This window comes from Oncorhynchus mykiss, chromosome 21 (genome assembly GCF_057628025.1).
Source record: "Oncorhynchus mykiss isolate SJ-2025 chromosome 21, ASM5762802v1, whole genome shotgun sequence".
Lineage (NCBI taxonomy): Eukaryota > Metazoa > Chordata > Actinopteri > Salmoniformes > Salmonidae > Oncorhynchus > Oncorhynchus mykiss.
In genome coordinates, this window is record NC_143042.1 from 8,280,317 (window position 1) to 8,298,873 (window position 18,557).

Consider the following 18,557-nt stretch of genomic DNA (forward strand, 5'->3'; position numbering starts at 1 on the left):
AAACTAGTGCACTGGGCCTTTACTAGTCCTGTATTAGGTGACCGATACCGCCAGCTGTTGTGCAGCTCCCCCCAAAAAATGTCAGAAGTTATGGCTGGACATTCAAGAAATGTTGTGAATATAGGTCCATTATAATTTCTACAGTTTCAATTTGGTTTCAGTAATTTTAAAGTATATTCAGTTCGTTTCTCCCCCCCACAAAAAAAATATGTTAAAAAATACATGATAAAAAAATAATTGCTTTGCGGGCAAATATGTTGTATGTTTGACACTCCTGGTCTACGATTACATGGGATGATGGGAAGTATGCCAAGATAGATTTAGGTACAGGCATTTTTGCCTTACAGTAAATAATCCCCCCCGTTGAAATAGCATACAATGGAACAAAGATGCATAGCCTCTCTCTGTAGATTAATACATTCAGATTTGTTGAGCAGCTTTGGTTTATACAAGGTCACATTTGTATTTATTTTATTTCACCTTTATTTAACCAGGTAGGCAAGTTGAGAACAAGTTCTCATATTCAACTGCGACCTGGTCAAGATAAAGCAAAGTAGTTCGACACGTTTAACACAGAGTTACACATGGAGTAAAACAAACATACAGTCAATAATACAGTAGAAAAATAAGTCTATATACAATTAAAATAAATCATTAGATTTGCATTGGGTGAATAGACCACATAACATTGTACTATTTTTGCATGTCTCGAGCTCGAGGCATCCACGATAACGTTATGAACGGTACCAGGGTAATACTATGCTGACGTGTATAACCTCCACATGCACCGGAAGATCTTATTTCACTCTGATTACGCGTCCAAGGAATAGCCCCATCTGCCCCATTCATTTCTAATCCTGTACCCGGAAAAGTAACTCTTTGACGTGTATGCATGGTACCGTGTGTTTCCGGTATAGCGTGTGTTCACAGTTATCCAGCCTTTTCCTCTTGGGTTTCAATAGAACAGTCACTTTGGATTCCCGGCTCCTTACCTGTTTCCCCCTAAACGGCGTATCTAACTTTGTGGACATGGCATCATCAGTTTCGGCACAGGCGAATCCTGCTCCGGTTGCGGCGCTCCAGAGAGGAATAGTCAAGATGGTAGGAACATATGGATGAAGAGTGTGGGACTAGGGATGATGCTAACAGCTTGTTAGCTTTCGATTAACGAACTAGCTACGATAGCCAACTTGTGGGGGATTCAACTTCTCATTGTCGTGGGATTTTACTTGTTAGAAAAGTACTATTCAATGTCGTGTTCAATGACACTGTTGGCTAGCTAACACCGTTAGCTAACTAGCACCACAAATTGACTCAATGTTGCAGTTTAGGATTAGCAACGTACATTGAGGAGTTGACAGGGTTTGTGTAAAAGGTGCTAACTAACGGTACTGTAGTAAACATTGCATTGCGCAATGAAACTATTTTTGAGACAAACAAGCAAGAGTTGGTTGTCCTACAGAAGTGCTTGAATGAGGTGTTTAGGAAAATACCTTGACGTTAGTTCAAACACTCGCAAAAGAGGTTTCTATCTGGAGCCAGTTTAAGTTGCAACAAGAACTTTTTTTGCACATTAATTGTTGGCAGATGTTAAATCATGACCCCCGTCCTAGCAAAATTGTTTGGTTGACCTCGGCTATGGGGTTCATGTAGCTAGGTTACTGTAGCCAGATAAACCTGCACTAGTTTAGCTAGCTAGGAGTGTTCAAAGTTCGTGTCTTGGTGAGCGCGTGCAGCTGTATCGTGGCTAAACTCTGATTTATGGTTCTGGAACGGAGCTAGCTGGCATTATTTGATTCCAATCTCCACACACAACATCCAAATGGTTAGCTAGCTATCATAGCTAGCTAGCTTTCACATTAGAGTATGTCCGTCAACTCGAACAATTGACACTACTATCAAAATAATATTTTAGTTTGAGACGAATTAGATAAGTTACCTATTTCCAAAAAGTGTGGCAAAAATATCAAACGGGTGAAACATTTTGCCTTCAGTGTAGTTTGGTCAGCAAGTCCTGCTGCTCAGAAGAGACCACGAGAAACTGACACGTATTCCTCGCCCCCCTTAAACTCCCTCGGTAGTGGAAGCAAGCAGCAGCAGTTGTAGTATCTATAGCTACAGTGGTCCAAAGTAACCCCAAATGATTTAGCATGCAGTCTCATTCTACATCTAAGCGATTTCTAGGGGCTAGTATTCGGCTTGCTAAATCATTTGGGGTTACTTTGGGCCTTGCATTTAATCACATTCCCGATTTTTGGCAATTACTCATTTTACTTCCTCTCTCGGTGGGCCAGTCTATACCGTTTCCAGCTTGTATTCGAGGTGATACATGTTCTGTGTGCCTGTGTCATTTCCTGAAAAGCATTTTCAGTGATCAGATTCAGGCCACAGTTTATCTAATCTAGTGTGATATGTATAGGCTAGCCACATCAGATATGGCTACAAGCTATCATACAACACAGACAATTCAGAGCTGTAGGATTCTTCTCCCACCCACTGTAATTACTGACTGAAAGGCCTGTTTTTTTGAGTATACAGTAATTATAGACTGCCTGCCACTGCCTACATGTCCCCCATAGACTTATGTTTCCTCTGGAGAGGGTAAACAAGCGAGTGGTCACCTTGGGAATAAGGGAAGTATGTGGTATGAGACAGTTACAGCAAGGGATAGATTGACATTTACAGGATGGTTGGTTACCTGGAGGAAAATGGGGGAGGGTCATGCTTTTTCAATGTCAGTCAAGTGGAGGGTTTAGTAATAAATATATATTTTTTACAAAAGTGTAACCTAGGGGAGGGTCATGTAATTGATGAAATATCAATAGTTCTCGGTGTTGTAGTATTAGTTGCTTATTAGGCTATATATGGATGTGTGCCCTGTCACCCCTCATCTCTGATTTTCTCCAAAATGCACCATCTTATGTGCAGACTAGCCTATAGATTAGGTTCTGCTCAGTTTGAGTGTGAAGATGAGGACCGGAGGTCAACTTTGATAGCTTGCCACTACTATAATTGATTTGGTTAATAACAATCTGTTTCTGGCCATTTATGTATTTGTTAGTTATTGACCTCACAATAAGACAGATTCAAGTAACTTCTGTTGTGGTGCTAAAACTTGAAGTTGCAGCTGCGGAAATGGACAGCTCATGGTGCTGAAAGTGGACAAATTGGACTAGGCATAATTCATTTTAACCGTCTTCATTTTAATGAGACTTTACTAACAACGAGGGCTTTGTATTGTAGCCTATTTCTTCCTATTTAAGAAATAAGAGGTAGTCGTACCTGTTTGACAGATTTAATTAGGCAATTGCTCCACCCCCCCATGCACCCTTTAAATAACCTACCTCCGTGTCAGTGAAGGGCTGTTAAGTTAAAATCTAGAATTGAGGTGGTATGAGAGGGTATGCCATTGGCCTACCCTTAATTAAAGACAATGTGGAAAAAGTACAGTTCAAACAGGTGCCATTAATACAGGTAATGAGTGGAGGACAGAGGAGCCTCTTAAAGAAGAAGTTACAGATCTAAGAGCCAGAAATCTTGCTTGTTTGTAGGTGACAAAATACTTATTTTCCACCATAATTTGCAAATAAATTCATACAAAATCCTACAATGTGATTTTTCTGGATTTGTTTTCTTCTAATTTTCTCTGTCATAGTTTAAGTGTACCTATGATGAAAATTACAGGCCTCATCTTTTTAAGTGGGAGAACTTGCACAATTGGTGGCTGACTAAATACTTTTTTGCCCCAGTGTATGGCTTACAGACTCAGTCCCACTAGTCTTGGTGTAACCTTTGTCTCCTGTTCTTCACTCCTTTCCTTCAAGACCACAAACCTGAGCAGAACAGATATATTAGCCTATTTCCACTTATCCAACCCTTTCAAATGTGTGTCTGGGAGGAAAGGAGATGAGGAGGCAAGCCAAAGCCACTGTGTGGTTCGGAACACAGCCCTTGAAATAATAATAAATAATGCAAAATCAAAGTGTTGAAGAAGAAAGTAAAAGTGCAATATGTGCCATGTAAGAAAGCTAATGTTTAAGTTCCTTGCTCAGAACATGAGAACATATGAAAGCTGGTGGTTCCTTTTAACATGAGTCTTCAATATTCCCAGGTAAGAAGTTTTAGGTTGTAGTTATTATAGGACTATTTCTCTCTACCATTTGTATTTCATATACCTTTGGGTGTTCTTATAGGCACTTTAGTAATGCCAGTGTAACAGTATAGCTTCTGTACCTCTCCTCGCTCCTACCTGGGCTCGAACCAGGAACACAACGACAACAGCCACCCTCGAAGCAGCGTTACCCATGCAGAGCAAGGGGAACAACTACTCCAAGTCTCAGAGCGAGTGACGTTTGAAACGCTATTAGTGCGCACCCGTTAACTAGCTAGCCATTTCACATCACATCGTTACACCAGCCTAATCTCAGGAGTTGATAGGCTGGAAGTCATAAACAGCAGCGCTGCTGGCAAAACGCACGAAAGTGCTGTTTGAATGAATGCTTATGAGCCTGCTGGTGCCTACCATCGCTCAGTCAGACTGCTCTATCAAATATTATATATTTGTCTTAATTATTGAATGTTATAAAGTCTAGTTCGCAACGAGCCAGGCGGCCCAAACTCTTGCATATACCCTGACTCTGCGTGCAATGAATGCAAGAGAACTGACAGAATTTCACCTGGTTAATATTGCCTGCTTACCTGGATTTCTTTTAGCTAAATATGCAGGTTTAAAAAGATACACTTCTGTGTATTGATTTTAAGAAAGGCATTGGTGTTTATGGTTCGATACACGTTGGAGCAACGACAATCCTTTTTCGCGAATGTGCACTGCATCGATTATATGCAACACAGGACACGCTAGATAAACTAGTAATATCATCAACCATGTGTAGTTATAACTAGTGATTATGATTAAGTTTAATGCTAGCTAGCAACTTAACTTGGCTTCTTACTGCATTCGCGTAACAGGTGGGCTCCTCATGAGGCAGGTGGTTAGAGCATTTGACTAGTTAACTGTAAGGTTGCAAGATTGGATCCCCCGAGCCGACAAGGTAAAAATATGTCGTTCTGCCCCTGAGCAAGGCAGTTAACCCACCGTTCCTAGGCCATCATTGAAAATAAGAATGTGTTCTGAACTGACTTGCCTAGTTAAATAAAGATTAAATAAAGGTGTAAAAAAAAAAATGATATTGGCGTCCAAAAATACAGATTTCCGATTGTTATGAAACCTTGAATCGGCCCTAATTAATCGGCCGACCTCTATTCACTACTATCGCTGCCGTTACCACCGCTCACTACTATCGCTGCCTTTATTACCACTCACTGCTGACGTTATTACCATTACCACTATTACTTTACCATTACTGCTATTATTACTATTACCACCACTACTACTACTATTGCTATTACTACTGCTATTGTCACTACTTTTTCTATTACCACTACTGCTATTACTATTACTACTACTATTATCACTACTGCTACTCTTACTATTACCACTATTACTACTACTAATTTTGCTACTGCTATTATTACTATTCCCACTACTGCTATTACTATCACTACTGCTATTACTGTCACTACTGCTATTACTGTCACTACTGCTATTACTGTCACTACTGCTATTACTGTCACTACTGCTATTACTATCACTACTGCTATTATTACTTTTCCCACTACTGCTATTACTATTCCTATTCCCACTACTGCTATTACTATCACTACTGCTATTACTGTCACTACTGCTATTACTGTCACTACTGCTATTACTATTATCACTATTACTACAACTGCTACAACTATATACAGTCATTCTCTTTCATCACAACTGTTTTTTTTCTCCACCTCCATGGAATACTGTTGAGTTCTGAGAGAATTTGTGAAAATTATAAGCACTACCAAAACATTACTTCCATATCAGCCCATTAACAGTCTTCAATTAGCTTATAGACATTCTAATAATTGTGCCTGGTCTTACCTACCACTGCTACAATGCAAATTACCCTGGTCTTTCCCCTTATAGCCTAATGCTAATATTTACTGTGATGTTCCTCTCTTCCAGGTCTTGTCAGGATGTGCAATAATCGTGAGGGGCCAGCCACGGGGAGGCCCACCCCCTGAGCGTCAGATCAACCTGAGCAACATCCGTACCGGAGCGCTAGCTCGCCGCGCCCCCCAGAGCCAGCCCGACCAAAAGGACACCCCTGACGAGGTGAGTTGAAGCACTTCAACCAATCACTGACAGTGGGCTGGTCCATTCATGAAGAAGAGTGAGGGGGGTAGACGTTGTATTGAGATTCATAAGGGAAAAATGCATTTCAGGTGGCTGCATGGAGACTTTTCTTTCACTATCGGGAGCAGCATAATTAGGGTGGAGTGTTGTCTAAGAAAAAGTGTTGGGTGCTCTTCGATCAGGTTCCACCTGCAGTGACAGTTATGTAATCGCTGATCTAGGATACTTGTTGTCTAGTAAAGCATATACAGTGCATTCAGAAAGTATTCAGACCCCCTCCCCTTTTCCACATTTTGTTACATTTTTTTCTAAAATGTATTAAATAAAAATAAATCCTCATCAATCTACACACAATACCCCATAATGACAAATAAAAAAACGTATTAAACTGAAATGCCTTATTACGTAAGAGTTCAGACCCTTTGCTCGAAATTAAGCTCTGGTGCATCCTGTTTAAATTGATCATCCTTGATGTTTCTACAACATGGTTGTAGTCCGCCTGTTGTAAATTAATTGGACATGATTTGGAAAGGCACACAAACCTGTCTATATACAGTGCCTTGTGAAAGTATTCGCCCCCCTTGAACTTTGCGACCTTTTGCCACATTTCAGGCTTCAAACATAAAGATATAAAACTGTATTTTTTTGTGAAGAATCAACAACAAGTGGGACACAATCATGAAGTGGAACGACATTTATTGGATATTTCAAACTTTTTTAACAAATCAAAAACTGAAAAATTGGGCGTGCAAAATTATTCAGCCCCTTTACTTTCAGTGCAGCAAACTCTCTCCAGAAGTTCAGTGAGGATCTCTGAATGATCCAATGTTGACCTAAATGACTAATGATGATAAATACAATCCACCTGTGTGTAATCAAGTCTCCGTATAAATGCACCTGCACTGTGATAGTCTCAGAGGTCCGTTAAAAGCGCAGAGAGCATCATGAAGAACAAGGAACACACCAGGCAGGTCCGAGATACTGTTGTGAAGAAGTTTAAAGCCGGATTTGGATACAAAAAGATTTCCCAAGCTTTAAACATCCCAAGGAGCACTGTGCAAGCGATAATATTGAAATGGAAGGAGTATCAGACCACTGCAAATCTACCAAGACCTGGCCGTCCCTCTAAACTTTCAGCTCATACAAGGAGAAGACTGATCAGAGATGCAGCCAAGAGGCCCATGATCACTCTGGATGAACTGCAGAGATCTACAGCTGAGGTGGGAGACTCTGTCCATAGGACAACAATCAGTCGTATATTGCACAAATCTGGCCTTTATGGAAGAGTGGCAAGAAGAAAGCCATTTCTTAAAGATATCCATAAAAAAAGTGTCGTTTAAAGTTTGCCACAAGCCACCTGGGAGACACACCAAACATGTGGAAGAAGGTGCTCTGGTCAGATGAAACCAAAATTGAACTTTTTGGCAACAATGCAAAACGTTATGTTTGGCGTAAAAGCAACACAGCTGAACACACCATCCCCACTGTCAAACATGGTGATGGCAGCATCATGGTTTGGGCCTGCTTTTCTTCAGCAGGGACAGGGAAGATGGTTAAAATTGATGGGAAGATGGATGGAGCCAAATACAGGACCATTCTGGAAGAAAACCTGATGGAGTCTGCAAAAGACCTGAGACTGGGACGGAGATTTGTCTTCCAACAAGACAATGATCCAAAACATAAAGCAAAATCTACAATGGAATGGTTCAAAAATAAACATATCCAGGTGTTAGAATGGCCAAGTCAAAGTCCAGACCTGAATCCAATCGAGAATCTGTGGAAAGAACTGAAAACTGCTGTTCACAAATGCTCTCCATCCAACCTCACTGAGCTCGAGCTGTTTTGCAAGGAGGAATGGGAAAAAATTTCAGAACTGATAGACATACCCCAGGCGACTTGCAGCTAAAATAGCAGCAAAAGGTGGAGCTACAAAGTATTAACTTAAGGGGGCTGAATAATTTTGCACGCCCAATTTTTCAGTTTTTGATTTGTTAAAAAAGTTTGAAATATCCAATAAATGTCGTTCCACTTCATGATTGTGTCCCACTTGTTGTTGATTCTTCACAAAAAAAAAATACAGTTTTATATCTTTATGTTTGAACCCTGAAATGTGGCAAAAGGTTGCAAAGTTCAAGGGGGCCGAATACTTTTGCAAGGCACTGTAAGGTCCCACGGTTGACAGTGCATGTAAGAGCAAAAACCAATCAATGAGGTCAAAGGAATTGTCCGTAGAGCTCCGAGACTGGATTGTGTTGAGGCACAGATCTGGGGAAGGGTTCCAAAAAATGTCTGCAACATTGAAGGGGACCAAGAACACAGTGGCCTCCATTATTCTTAAATGGAAGAAGTTTGGAACCACCAAGATTTTTACTAGCGCTGTCTGTCCGGCCAAATGAGCAAAAAATGGGAGAAACTCCCCAAATACAGGCGTGCCAAGCTTGTAGCGTCATACCCAAGTAGACTCGAGGCTGTAATCGCTACCAAAGGTGCTTCAACAAAGTTTTTATTTATTTTATTTTTATTTTACCTTTATTTAACCAGGTAGGCAAGTTGAGAACAAGTTCTCATTTACAATTGCGACCTGGCCAAGATAAAGCAAAGCAGTTCGACAGATACAACAACACAGAGTTACACATGGAGTAAAACAAACATACAGTCAATAATAAAGTATAAACAAGTCTATATACAATGTGAGCAAATGAGGTGAGAAGGGAGGTAAAGGCAAAAAAGGCCTTGTTGGCAAGGTAAATACAATATAGCAAGTAAAACACTGGAATGGTAGTTTTGCAATGGAAGAATGTGCAAAGTAGAAATAAAAATAATGGGGTGCAAAGGAGCAAAATAAATAAATAAATAAATTAAATACAGTTGGGAAAGAGGTAGTTGATAGGGCTAAATTATAGGTGGGCTATGTACAGGTGCAGTAATCTGTGAGCTGCTCTGACAGTTGGTGCTTAAAGCTAGTGAGGGAGATAAGTGTTTCCAGTTTCAGAGATTTTTGTAGTTCGTTCCAGTCATTGGCAGCAGAGAACTGGAAAGAGAGGCGGCCAAAGAAAGAATTGGTTTTGGGGGTGACTAGAGAGATATACCTGCTGGAGCGTGTGCTACAGGTGGGAGATGCTATGGTGACCAGCGAGCTGAGATAAGGGGGGACTTTACCTAGCAGGGTCTTGTAGATGACATGGAGCCAGTGGGTTTGGCGACGAGTATGAAGCGAGGGCCAGCCAACGAGAGCGTACAGGTCGCAATGGTGGGTAGTATATGGGGCTTTGGTGACAAAACGGATTGCACTGTGATAGACTGCATCCAATTTGTTGAGTAGGGTATTGGAGGCTATTTTGTAAATTACATCGCCAAAGTCGAGGATTGGTAGGATGGTCAGTTTTACAAGGGTATGTTTGGTAGCATGAGTGAAGGATGCTTTGTTGCGAAATAGGAAGCCAATTCTAGATTTAACTTTGGATTGGAGATGTTTGATATGGGTCTGGAAGGAGAGTTTACAGTCTAACCAGACACCTAAGTATTTGTAGTTGTCCACGTATTCTAAGTCAGAGCCGTCCAGAGTAGTGATGTTGGACAGGCGGGTAGGTGCAGGTAGCGATCGGTTGAAGAGCATGCATTTAGTTTTACTTGTATTTAAGAGCAATTGGAGGCCACGGAAGGAGAGTTGTATGGCATTGAAGCTTGCCTGGAGGGTTGTTAACACAGTGTCCAAAGAAGGGCCGGAAGTATACAGAATGGTGTCGTCTGCGTAGAGGTGGATCAGAGACTCACCAGCAGCAAGAGCGACCTCATTGATGTATACAGAGAAGAGAGTCGGTCCAAGAATTGAACCCTGTGGCACCCCCATAGAGACTGCCAGAGGTCCGGACAACAGACCCTCCGATTTGACACACTGAACTCTATCAGAGAAGTAGTTGGTGAACCAGGCGAGGCAATCATTTGAGAAACCAAGGCTGTTGAGTCTGCCGATGAGGATGTGGTGATTGACAGAGTCGAAAGCCTTGGCTAGATCAATGAATACGGCTGCACAGTAATGTTTCTTATCGATGGCGGTTAAGATATCGTTTAGGACCTTGAGCGTGGCTGAGGTGCACCCATGACCAGCTCTGAAACCAGATTGCATAGCAGAGAAGGTATGGTGAGATTCAAAATGGTCGGTAATCTGTTTGTTGACTTGGCTTTCGAAGACCTTAGAAAGGCATGGTAGGATAGATATAGGTCTGTAGCAGTTTGGGTCAAGAGTGTCCCCCCCTTTGAAGAGGGGGATGACCGCAGCTGCTTTCCAATCTTTGGGAATCTCAGACGACACGAAAGAGAGGTTGAACAGGCTAGTAATAGGGGTGGCAACAATTTCGGCAGATAATTTTAGAAAGAAAGGGTCCAGATTGTCTAGCCCGGCTGATTTGTAGGGGTCCAGATTTTGCAGCTCTTTCAGAACATCAACTGAATGGATTTGGGAGAAGGAGAAATGGGGAAGGCTTGGGCGAGTTGCTGTTGAGTAAAGGGTCTGAATACTTATGTAAATGTCATAATTCCGTTTATTTTTAATAAATAAATAATATTTTTGCTTTGTCATTACGGGGTATTGTGTGTAGATTGAGGGGGGTGGGGGAGGAAACAATTGAATATATTTTAGAATAAGGCAGTAATATAACAATGTGGAAAAAGTCAAGGGGTCTGAATACTTTCCGAATGCACTCTGTGTCCCATCTGCCTTCCTTTTATAAGGGAACATTAGAAATGGTTGTTTTTGGTCAGGGTCATAGAGCATCATAGAGGCTGCTTGTGGACGAAAGGCTGTGTTAGCATGGGAAGCGAGATTTGAGGCCTTCCACCAATTTAATGTAGTCAACTGGGTGGTACATCCAACTTCATTGGCTGATCCCTCCTGGTGACTATGTTGGAGTCATGTCCAACTGGGTCATCAGGAGGGATCAGCCAATTGTGTAAAAGTGAAATTGACTACATCAAAATGGAGATTGCGCTACCCTTGCGGTCACAGATGCAATAATGGCAAAGATGATTCCTAGCTCTATGGTCTTGGTCTGTAAATGAATTGTGGGTGATTGATTATTTGGTGCCCCTAGTGGTATAACATTGACCCGTTGATCATGGCTATCGGTCTTCTTTCCCTTGCAGCCCTATGCCTTCCAGGCCAGAGAGTTCCTGCGCAAGATGCTGATTGGGAAGGAGGTATGCTTCACAGTGGAGGTCAAGACTGCTCTGGGCAGAGAATACGGCATGGTGTACCTGGGCAGAGGTGAGAAGACCACCAGACATTTTCACAGGTCTAACCACAAATAGAGGCCAGAGTTACTACTAGTCGGGTAAAAACGTCACTACATCACTGGTGCACTATTTGTCTATATCCCATAGGGATATTTTTCTATTCAGGGGTAGGATTTCAATTCCCTCCTTGAATTGACTGCATTTGCGTTGATTGAGTGAATGGACTCGTTTTCATGCGTGAACCCTCATACAACCCACTTTGTCCTTTACTAAAACTCTATTTATTTAGTGTTAAATCCTCTGTCTCTCTCTCTCTAGACACCACCGGTGAGAACATTGCTGAATCTCTGGTGAACGAGGGCCTCGCCACCGTCCGCAGGGAAGGAATCCGGGGCAACAAGTAAGACTCAGCAGTGCTGTGATATCACAAGCAACAGGGTGCAACAGTCTTTTAACAGGGTGTTGATTTATTTACAAAGGCTTTAATCAGCCCCATGGAGATTTGAAGTGGTGGTAACCAGGGAAACACAACGGTCAATTTGTCACAGTAGAATTTGCCGTTGTTACATCAGTCATCTGTCTGTGACATCTTTGATTCTTTCCCTATTGTGACATCGGCACACTCTCTACTTGCCATGATGCCACAATTGTGATGTCACAATACAAAACTTGCACTATGACAGAGATTATGCGCTACCTGTTGTCACAATGGGCTGCATGTATTATTGATGACACAATGCCACTGCACATAGAATTCCCCCCCCCCCCCCCCCCCCCCCCACTTGAGGGTTTCAGTTAATGTGTGAGTCCAGGTGGTGGCAGTGTTGCCCTGCAGTAACATTGAGGCTTTCCCACTGATCGGCAGTCTCAAAAGCCTCTGTCATACATAACATAAAGCTCACCGGTCTAATAGCTGTCCCAAAACTCCCTTTCACCTCTGAGTGATTGATCGCCACCTAGTGGGCTTGACTGGGCGCTACAAGAGTTCAGTGCTGTGAAACCGTGTTTTCACTGTGGGTACCAGATGAATGAATAAATAGTCTGCCTGCATATTTTGGACCTAATGACTCGTTTCAAGCATTCCACGCAATGGCTTGGAACAGGCTTTAATGTAAACGCCTCTACGCAGGCTGTCGTTTGGCCCAAATGGGGTGGCTATTATGGTGGGAGGACTGGGAGACGAGCAGACCCTTATTCATTAGCCTGGCGATTGCTCTTGACGATCACCCCAATCGGAGGGCGATGATGATGATTTGAAAAGGAGCGGGCGAGCACATGTTCCGAACCTGGCTGTCCGTGGCGCCCAAACTATGCCAGGCGCCAATTAACAGAAGGCCCGGGCCGCATGCCAACAATCCTCTCCTCACTGCTACGGCAAGCTGCTGGGGCACACTCACACACAATTCCACTACACAGATATCCTCTTCAAACACTTTCTGTGTCTTCCAAGGGAACCCGACCATGGGGCCACCACGACTGCCTGAGGATTTTGGCAGGCTCCTCCTGGCCAATGAGAAAGTAGGTTGTCTCTCTGGCTGTGGCTGTTTTGTTAAATTACTGAAAGAGGGAAGGGGGGCGTTGTGGTTTATGTAACCACACCGACCGGCGGTGAGGGAATCCAAATTAGCATTGGTACCGCTGCTTCACAACTATTGATCCTTTAAACTGCGATCCCCAGTGGAGTGGCTAAACTGCTGAGGGGTGCCTCTTCTGAACCACCTTCAATGTCCAGTGCTTCTGTTTCTGTCTGCTGTATTTGTCAGATTTTCGGTGCCAGATACACTTGATTTTACATGATCTCATCACACAGTACCAGGTAGGCCACCTCCTGTGTCTTCATTGATCTCTGATCGTCAGCCTAGTCGCAGTATCTCGCTGTGTCCATTCAGCATCGGTGCTTGCCTCAAGATGCATCCCAAATGGCACCCTATTCCCTACATAGTGCACTACTTTTATCCAGAACCCTATGGGCCCTGGTCAAGATAAGTGCACTACACTATAGGGAATTGGCACATCCTCCTATCTGTGGTTTGTGCTGTTAGTCCTAAGTAGCTTAAGTGCAATTGACTTTCTGTAGGCTTTTTAGTCTGGCCCAGAAAGTTAATGTTCTCTATTCTTGCTTCGGTAAGCAAGAAACAGTTTTATTTCAGTTGGGATTTGTGTCTAGAACAGTCGAAGGAATGGGGGGAGACGTACTGGTGGTGTTGGGCGCCAGTCCAATGCTCCAATTAGGAGCTGTTTCAGAACACTCAGACTCTCTCTGTGAGTGAGACGTGTTTTAATTGAGTACCACTTTGTGCCGCTTTCTTTCTAAACCTAGCACCCACTCTCCCTTTCAGACAGCATCAATGCAAAAAGGCTCAATTTACACAGTGCACATTTCAACAAAGAACCCAGTCCCACTATCTCACTCTCCATTGCTCATATCAGTCATGGGCAAGCCTCACTTCTCCACTCCATAAAAAACTTGTTAAAAGTCTTCACACGACGACGGAAAACAATTAAGAAAAGGGGGAAAAAATGCAGAAAAAGCTGATGGTCTTTCAAGATAACGGTCGGCATTTTTGTTTTGAACCAGCGTGGAATGAATTGAGACATATCACCCGCCTTGCCTGCTTCAGGGAGTTGTTGAGTGCCATGTTGTCTTCAAAGAGCCCTCTGATCTTTGTTAGAGGCCCAGTCTGACTATCAACAGGCTGAACCTGAAAGCTCATGCAGATGGAAGTGAAACTGGGGAGTTGTGTACTTGGCCATCTACCAGGTGTCTGAAACTCATGTTGGTGTTTAGGCAAATGGAGGAAGTTGTGGTGCCTAAAAAGTTTCCCCTTGAATCTCCCTTTATGTTTTTGGTTGATCAACCATTGCCTATCCCCCAAGTATTACGTGGCCACTGGCCCTCTTGTCACAGCTAAATGCTAATTTTGTGGCTCTAGAAACACTGTTATTGAATTGGTGTGGCTCATGAAAGCATAACCATACATTTGGGAACCATTGCTCTTTTTGACCCTAATTTATCTGAAAGGATTTAAAAAGCACAACATAGCAGAAGTGTGTTGTATGTCCACCTAGCCAGTCTCATCAGTTTAGCCTGACGGGTGGTAGTAGAACTGTCAGTTCAGCTAGAACTGCTATCTAGTGGCCATGCAGTTCCAGGACTAACACACCCTGAGAGGCTGGCAGTTACCCCCTAAGGCCAAGCTGATGATACAGAGAAGTGGACCAGTAACGAGAGGTTAGCATCAGTAGAGGTGTCACCTACTGATGCCCTAACAAGGCACTGTGCTGGGACTGGGCGCTGTGTCAGTAAAAATAACAATTTCAATTGTCTCTAAGATCGGTTCCACCTACTTTACTATAGTTTGAAACGTCAGCCTGTGTGTTATATACTAACCACTTCTTGTCTTGGTGTGTGTAGTCCAGATCAGGCTAGACTGTGTGACCTGGAGGACCAGGCCAAGGCCTCCAAGAAGGGCATGTGGACGGAGGGCGGCGGCACCAACACTGTACGCGACCTCAAGTACATAATCGAGAACCCCCGCAACTTCGTTGACTCCATGCACCAGAAACCTGTCAATGGTAGGGCTAACACACACTCATACACCTCATCATTCCTTTTTAGAAGCCCCTGTGTGCACACAACACACAGCTGCATAATCCACCGTTTTGGCTCGAGTTTACCCCCTCCGATGCCTCCATATCTATATCTGACCTGTAATGGCTCCCTAGATGGCACCTCGTGGGCTCATTATGTGACTTTCACCCCCTCTAATGCGTTTTTCTCCATTCTGTCCGCGCCACCGCAGCTAACAGCCACTCCCTTTAGTTGAGTGGAGAAATGGTGCGGCAGGTTTTTCACCATTCAGCGAGACCGCCCCTGCTGTTTTTAAATGGGCAGTAGCAATCCAGCCGAATCACTTTAAATGTTCCCTTCATTGTGTTCCGGGGGCCTGGAATCACAATACTAATTCCCCCGGTCTGGATTATAGCGGATCGCCTCATCAGACTGCGTTCGTTCAGCCCCCAAACACCCAAAACACGATTTACAGATCAAATTTAGCTGGCTTTCACACCAAAAGTGATTTTTGAAGGTCAGGGCGACAACAGAAGAAGAGTGACAGAAGACATTCTGTAACCCACCAGAGCAGGATGTAATCAACATGTACTGTTAACACCCTCCATAGAGTAGAGGAATGAGGTGAAGGTCATCCTGTTGATGGATACATTTGACCACTGACTTTTAAGGCATAATACAGTATAGAACTGAATCCATAGAGATCCTATTAGTGTCCTGATTCTATGAATCTACTGTAGCACTGGCTCTGTGTAGAACTGAGTCTGCTTTACTCTAAAATGGTAGAACCTATAAAACTGAATGATGAGGTCATATTAAAATGTTTCCCCTTGTGTAAACAGATGGTTTCATCGTATTAAAAGTTTCAATTGAATGTATGAATACTTTATTTCTGACCCTCGTCTCTCCTCCTCAGCCGTCATTGAGCACGTGCGCGACGGTAGTGTGGTCCGTGCCCTGCTCCTGCCTGACTACTACCTGGTCACGGTCATGCTCTCTGGGGTCAAGGTCAGTCTCTTTGATTGTACTGTGACCATAGGATATGTGCTTGTGTGTGTGTGGTCAACTTTTATAGACTTTAGCATATATTCCTTCTGATTTGATTAGCGAATATACAGTAGTGTAAAATACTTGAAAGTACTACTTAAGTAGTGTTTTGGGGTATATGTACTTTATCTTACTATTTATATTTTTGACAACTTTTACTTTTACTTCACTACATTCCTAAAGACAATTATGTACTTTTTACTCCATACTTTTTCTCTGACACAAGTATATTTGAAACCAAATACTTTTAGACTTTTACTCAAGTAGTATTTTACTGGGTGACTTACTAGAGTCATTTTCTATTAAGGTATCTTTACTTTTACTCAAGTTTGACAATTGGGTACTTTTTCCACCACTGGGAATATCCCTATATGTTTCTGCAGGGGTTAACTAATCATACTACGTCTATCACTCATAAGGTATGTGAGATGGACGTGATGTTGGGGATTTTCCTTTGTTACTTCCCTATTTGTCCATCCATCCTTTTCTATGACTCAGAGTCTTTACCAACGGCCCACTGCAGATAACCAGTCTTTCCCTTCTCACACCTAAGATGTTACAGCTGTTTGAAGCTGTTCTCTGTCTGCTTGGTGTTTTAGAGCCCAGTCTCCCAGCTCTGCTCAGTCTCCCAGCTCTGCTCTGTCTCCCATATCTAGTGTTTGTACTAGAAGGTCTATATGTCATGAGTGTCTCTAGTTTCCCAGATAATTACTCTATTTTCTGTATTATTCTCCTTGGTCCTGTGTAGCTCAGTTGGTCAGAGTAATGCCAGGGTCGTGGGTTCCACTTCCGCTCTGGTCACATACGCAAATAAATGCACTCCCTGTACTAGAAGTTGCTTTGGATAAGGGTCTACTAAATGACATATTACATTCTATATATCCTCTCTCCAGTGTCCGACGTTCAAGCGTGAGGCGGACGGCACGGAGTCGCCAGAGCCCTTCGCTGCCGAGGCCAAGTTCTTCACGGAGTCGCGTCTGCTCCAGAGGGACGTGCAGATCATCCTGGAGAGCTGCCCCAACCAGGTCATCCTGGGTACCGTCCTCCACCCGGTGAGACTGACTGACCCCTCACTTATAACCCCTGAGCATTGTACTATACGCAAAGGCTGGTAGCTCGGACTGTCGCTGAAAGCCAGAGGGCGAGGAAGGATAATTTTGAACGCTGCGGAAGTCTGAGGTTGTTGCACTTAACTGTACTCTCAACCTCACATTGTATGAGGTTCTCTGAATGTGTGTGAGGGCAGGCAATGTATCTCTTTCTGTCCAGCTTACTCTTATCTTTGTTTCCTCAATAGTAGTCAACTCTATAAATAGTGTATCATATAAAGTATTGTACTTTATTCTATGTTTTTGTTGTTTCATCTCCAGAACGGGAATATCACAGAGCTGCTGCTGAAGGAAGGGTTCGCCCGCTGTGTGGACTGGTCCATGGCCGTCTACACCCAGGGGGCAGAGAAACTCCGGGCCGGAGAAAAGTCAGTCCCTTCCCCAACCAAAACCACTACCGCAACATACGTCACAACACAGTCAATCTGTGAATGTGACCACACCCATCGTTATCCTCAACCGTTTTATTATCCAACCAGTTAGGACATGTGGCTAAGTGTGAATACTTTACAAATGACTCATTTCTTTCTCATTTGAAGTGAGACAGACAACTTTGTCAGTGTGTTCTGACAAAGGTTTGATTGGAGGACACAATAGCATGCTCACCGGAAAATGGCTTGCAGTGTAAAATATATGCATACACACACACACACATCCAACCGTTTGGGGTCACTTAGAAATGTCCTTGTTTTTGTCCATTAAAATAACATCAAATTGATCAGAAATACAGTGTAGACATTGTTAATGTTGTAAATGACTTTTGTAGCAGATCTTTTATGGAATATCTACATTTATCAGCAACCATCACTCCTGTGTTCCAATGGCACGTTGTGTTAGCTAATCCAAGTTTATCATTTTAAAAGGCTAATTGATCCTTAGAAAACCCTTTTGCAATTATGTTAACACAGCTGAAAACTGTTCTGATTTTAAAGAAGAAATAAAGCTGTTCTTCTTTAGACTAGTTGAGTATCTGGAGCATTAGCATTTGTTGGTTTGATTACAGGCTCAAAATGGCCAGAAACAAAAAACTTACCTCTGAAACTTGTCAGTCTAGTCCATGCGAGAAATTGGCAAGAAACTGAAGCTCTCGTACAACGCTGTGTACTACTCCCTTCACAGAACAGCGCAAACTGGCTCTAACCAAAATAGAAAGAGGAGTGGGAGGCCCTGGTGCACAACTGAGCAAGAGGACAAGTACATTAGTGTCTAGTTTGAGAAACAGATGCCTCACAAGTCCTCAACTGGCAGCTTAATTTAATAGTATCCGCAAAACAACAGTGAAGAGGCGACTCCGGGATGCTGCTTTGTCCAGTGTCTGTGTTCTTTTTCCCATCTTAATCTTTTATTTTTATTGGCCAGTCTGAGA

The 18,557-nt window shown here is 42.9% G+C and overlaps 1 protein-coding gene and 1 long non-coding RNA gene across 2 annotated transcripts in view; one reads left to right on the forward strand and one right to left on the reverse strand.

Moving 5' to 3' along the window:
- The window catches only part of LOC149972966 (uncharacterized), a 280,595-nt gene that overhangs the window by 18,952 nt on the left and 243,086 nt on the right, over window positions 1-18,557 (reverse strand). The window lies entirely within an intron of this gene.
- The window catches only part of LOC110499879 (staphylococcal nuclease domain-containing protein 1), a 319,253-nt gene continuing 301,447 nt past the window's right edge, over window positions 752-18,557 (forward strand). Inside the window, exons 1-8 of the mRNA XM_090213660.1 lie at window positions 752-1,101; window positions 6,062-6,211; window positions 11,375-11,495; window positions 11,783-11,864; window positions 14,880-15,040; window positions 15,952-16,043; window positions 16,976-17,134; window positions 17,453-17,559. Of these exons, the coding sequence (XP_090069786.1) occupies window positions 889-1,101; window positions 6,062-6,211; window positions 11,375-11,495; window positions 11,783-11,864; window positions 14,880-15,040; window positions 15,952-16,043; window positions 16,976-17,134; window positions 17,453-17,559 (1,085 nt within the window). The 5' untranslated portion in view covers window positions 752-888. The remainder of the gene's footprint in view (window positions 1,102-6,061; window positions 6,212-11,374; window positions 11,496-11,782; window positions 11,865-14,879; window positions 15,041-15,951; window positions 16,044-16,975; window positions 17,135-17,452; window positions 17,560-18,557) is intronic.